This window comes from Eufriesea mexicana, unplaced genomic scaffold (assembly GCF_001483705.2).
Source record: "Eufriesea mexicana isolate 0111107269 unplaced genomic scaffold, ASM148370v2 scaffold812, whole genome shotgun sequence".
NCBI lineage: Eukaryota > Metazoa > Arthropoda > Insecta > Hymenoptera > Apidae > Eufriesea > Eufriesea mexicana.
The window spans coordinates 56,617-60,149 of record NW_016909009.1 but is presented as its reverse complement, the minus strand read 5'-3'; the positions used below and the strand labels follow the sequence as shown (position 1 = coordinate 60,149).

At 52.4% G+C, this 3,533-nt stretch overlaps 1 protein-coding gene across 1 annotated transcript in view; it reads right to left on the bottom strand.

The window, feature by feature from the left end:
• Positions 1–1,066: 1,066 nt before the first annotated feature.
• The window catches only part of LOC108547010 (LIM/homeobox protein Lhx9), an 18,504-nt gene continuing 16,037 nt past the window's right edge, over positions 1,067–3,533 (bottom strand). Inside the window, exons 5-6 of the mRNA XM_017899337.1 lie at positions 2,093–2,328; positions 1,067–1,464 (exon numbers count right to left, since the gene is read on the bottom strand). Coding sequence (XP_017754826.1) covers positions 1,210–1,464; positions 2,093–2,328 — 491 coding nt within the window. The 3' untranslated portion in view covers positions 1,067–1,209. The remainder of the gene's footprint in view (positions 1,465–2,092; positions 2,329–3,533) is intronic.

The window sequence follows — 3,533 nt, the reverse complement described above, 5'->3', positions numbered from 1 at the left end:
TTTTTCGCCGCGGTTCAAGTCGATCGCGCGAAATGGCCCGGTTTAAAGGGCCCAAAAACCAGACCCAGTTCGAACGAACGAAATAATCCCGCGGTATAATATAATTACACGCTGGAAGGGAGCTACGCCCATTTCGTCCGGACCCTCCTCGGGCCCCCTCGATCGGAGGACCGCCATGGGACATTTTTATCGCCGGCCAACGGGGCCGTTTCTCTCGACTCGATGGTACCTCGCTCGTCCGCGCACCCGGACCCGGCTCGCGCTCTCGCTAGCGAGACAAACTATCGCCTAGTACCTTTGGTAATTCGGATGTGCATGGAACTATGATTATTATCACTGATTACTTAAACATAATCCGTCTCAGCTGACACCCTGTCGGCGCCAGCTGCTTCCGCCGCACTCGCGAACCTCGGACACGTTTTCTGGCGAGTTTCTCCGCACGTTTTCGAGGCTGTTGGATCGGGAATCGGGGACCGGCTATGTTAGATCCGGAAGACGCTCGTTTCGTCGATAGTTGATGGATCGACTGATCGTTTTTAGCGTTGCCCGCCGCGTAAATCCAGGCTCGTGATCGATGCACGGTCGTTTGTTCTTGTTACGCGTAATTGACGTTTGCAGATTGTTGATGTATAATCGGCGAAAGGCGTTTAAGAGTCGGTTTGCTCCAACGAACGCGATAATTGCGGAATTTGACAAGCTCGTAGGAAGAAACCGTTTGCGAGCCATTAGCGGTGAGAAACGTCTTCATTCGCGGAGTGTGTGTCGCTTATTAAATTAAGAATACTCGGTACCCAGAGAGCAGGTATAATCAAAATCGCAAGATGGACTAATCTCCTCGCTGGAGAAATGGCCAAAGCTGGAACCCTAATCGTCCGATTCTCGAAAACTCGGGTGGAGACCTCTCACCTCGCCAGGAAATTCGTCCGAGGCTTAGCCTCGAGTCCCTTCGCCTGGAACTCGATTCCGCGCCGTTCAGGAGAGGAATCGCGCGTGTGGAAACGCGCTCCGCGAGATTTCAGCGAAGCTACGCGCGAGACGTCGACGATCCTGAGCCAAAGGGGTAAGAAAATCGAGCGGATCCCGAGGGAACGCGCTTCTCTCCTGAAAATTGGCGCGTCGAAAGTCGATCCCGAAGAAAGACGCGGCGATCCTTCATCCAAGATGGCTGGAAAGGCTGCTGTAGCTGTCTTCCTCCATCTCAAGCCGTCGTCAGTAAAGATCGGAGAAGGAGACCTGAGAGGAAACGCCGGAATGTAGGTGATGAAGAGCGTGCAGCTCCTCCATCGAGGTCGACGGCATGCTGTTGCTGTCCCCCAGGATGCTAGCCGCCGGTCCTACGTTCGGCGAACCGGCCGTGTTCGACGGCACCGGCGTCCCTGGGCACCCCACGTTGCTGGTCGTCGTGTTGCCCTCCTGCCTCATCATGTTCCGTCGCCATTTCGCGCGGGCGTTTTGGAACCAGACCTGTGCCAACCGAGATCCTTGCTCAGGGCCCGTTTCTCGCGTCGCGTTGATATTTCGAAATTATTGCAACACCTCGGCGAGTTGGACGAACAAAAATCGCGATGGATGCGATATAATATAACGTGGCACAAGTGAGAATTGATTTGTATTAAAGCGTACACCGATCGACGAGAATCCGATCAACCATTTGCGCTGGAAAGACGTGTCACGCACGTGTCGTAATGCTTTCGTGGCAGAATCACCAACGACGTGGTACACCCGTCGTCTGGAATTTTGTCACAGAAACGCTGGACCCGTGAATTTCTTGCTAGCGCGAGTGGTTACAGAAACGATACGAATCGACGAATAGAAATTTAATTATCGAGTAATTAGTAATATATCGTCGGATGTCAATTTTCCTCCCGTCGTATTCGATCTCCTCCGAGAATTTATGTTTCGGCTAGACGTCTGGTTTAATGGAATCGCGATACGCGACGGTTTCGCTGGAGCGTTATATTTGTCGGATAATGCGACTACACGAGAAACGATCGTGCCGATAATTATCCGCGGTACTCGAGTTTCAACGCGACATCGACATCGAACTGGATTCGGGAGGAAGGATATCGGGGGGTTGAAATTTATTTCCTACCTGAAGCACCCTCTTCGAAAGCCCCGTCTTTTGCGCCAGTTGCTTGAGGTCCTTCGCGTCGGGGTTCTGATTTATAGCAAAATAATTCTTCATCGTCCGCAACTGATGGTGCTTGAAGCTCGTTCTCATCCGCTTCGTTCGCTGGCTCTGGTGCACCGGCCCGGGAGAACCGACAGACGCTTCGTACGCCGCCAAGGATTCCATGGAGGAGGACAGTTCGCTGGGATGAAGCAGCTCTGCAACGAAATTATCCTTCCTCATTCGGTATTTCGAATCCGTTCTCTCGTATTCACGACCGGCTATTTATTTCCACGATTCGTGGTCGCTCCGCGAAATCCCGTTCGGATACTTTCCTTTGTACTCGAGTAATCGAAGTATCATCGATCACGCTTCCAACGGACTCGACCTGAAATAGAGAAGCTGAAACAAGGACAATCGTCCGAACGCCAACTTTCTCGGGGAAATTTAGAGTGACCAGTTCACGCGTGAGATTGAAATAGCGCGATAGAGGAGAACTTTCGAGAGCCTGCTACAAAAGATTTCTTAATCTGATCGGCTTACGAGAGACTACGTCGGTGTCGTCTGACGTAAAAATACGGGGACAGCAGCGAGGAAAAAGGGCGTCGATGGGACGATACACGGAACGAGCTATGGTAAATGAGAAGATTCCGCTTTGATCGCTGTTGAACGCTCGTGATCCATCAATCGGCACTAGGCTATCTAGACTATCTAACCTACCTATCGAACGATTTGTTCTTCTGTTTGCCGATAGTCGTGAAACAGGGACGTCCTTTTCTCTCTTTCAAAGAATATCTTGGATATAACTAACAAGTTATCACTTGTTACCCGAAGATCAATAAGGAAGAAGGAGAGAATTTTTGGAGCACCCTCTGGCCGTCGAAGAGAATGGAGTCGGAGAAGCGAGGCGAAAAGCTGGACCACCGATTGCCCGGTGTCAGCTCGAGGATCGGACCATCTAAATCTACCGGAGGATCGATCGATCGATCTCTCGGAGCACGGGAAGCCGCAGCACAGCTGTGTGCACGCGAAACGAATTTCCGCGCACGTAAGCACGCCGCAGCAGCGTCTCGGCGGAATAAAAGCAGCGAGCATCGAAGAGGGACGACATCGGTGCAACCGTTCAGTGCCGTTGCAAGTTGCAGTTGTTGCGCGCCGCCGGAGCGAAGGAACGCATCCAATAAATAAGACGACGAGGGTAACCATTGAATTCAATCGGAGAGAAAGAACGGGTTCCAGGCGACGTTCGTGGACAGCCGCGCACACAGGGGGATGGCGGGTCGGGAGGGGAGAGCCGACCAGAAGTAAATCCCCGAGCACGTATCCGCCATTACTGTTTATTGTCCCGAACTTCCATTCCCTGCGGACGCGACGGGCTGTTCTCCGCGCTTGGCTCGCGATCCAGAAAAGAGAAGAACCGCTC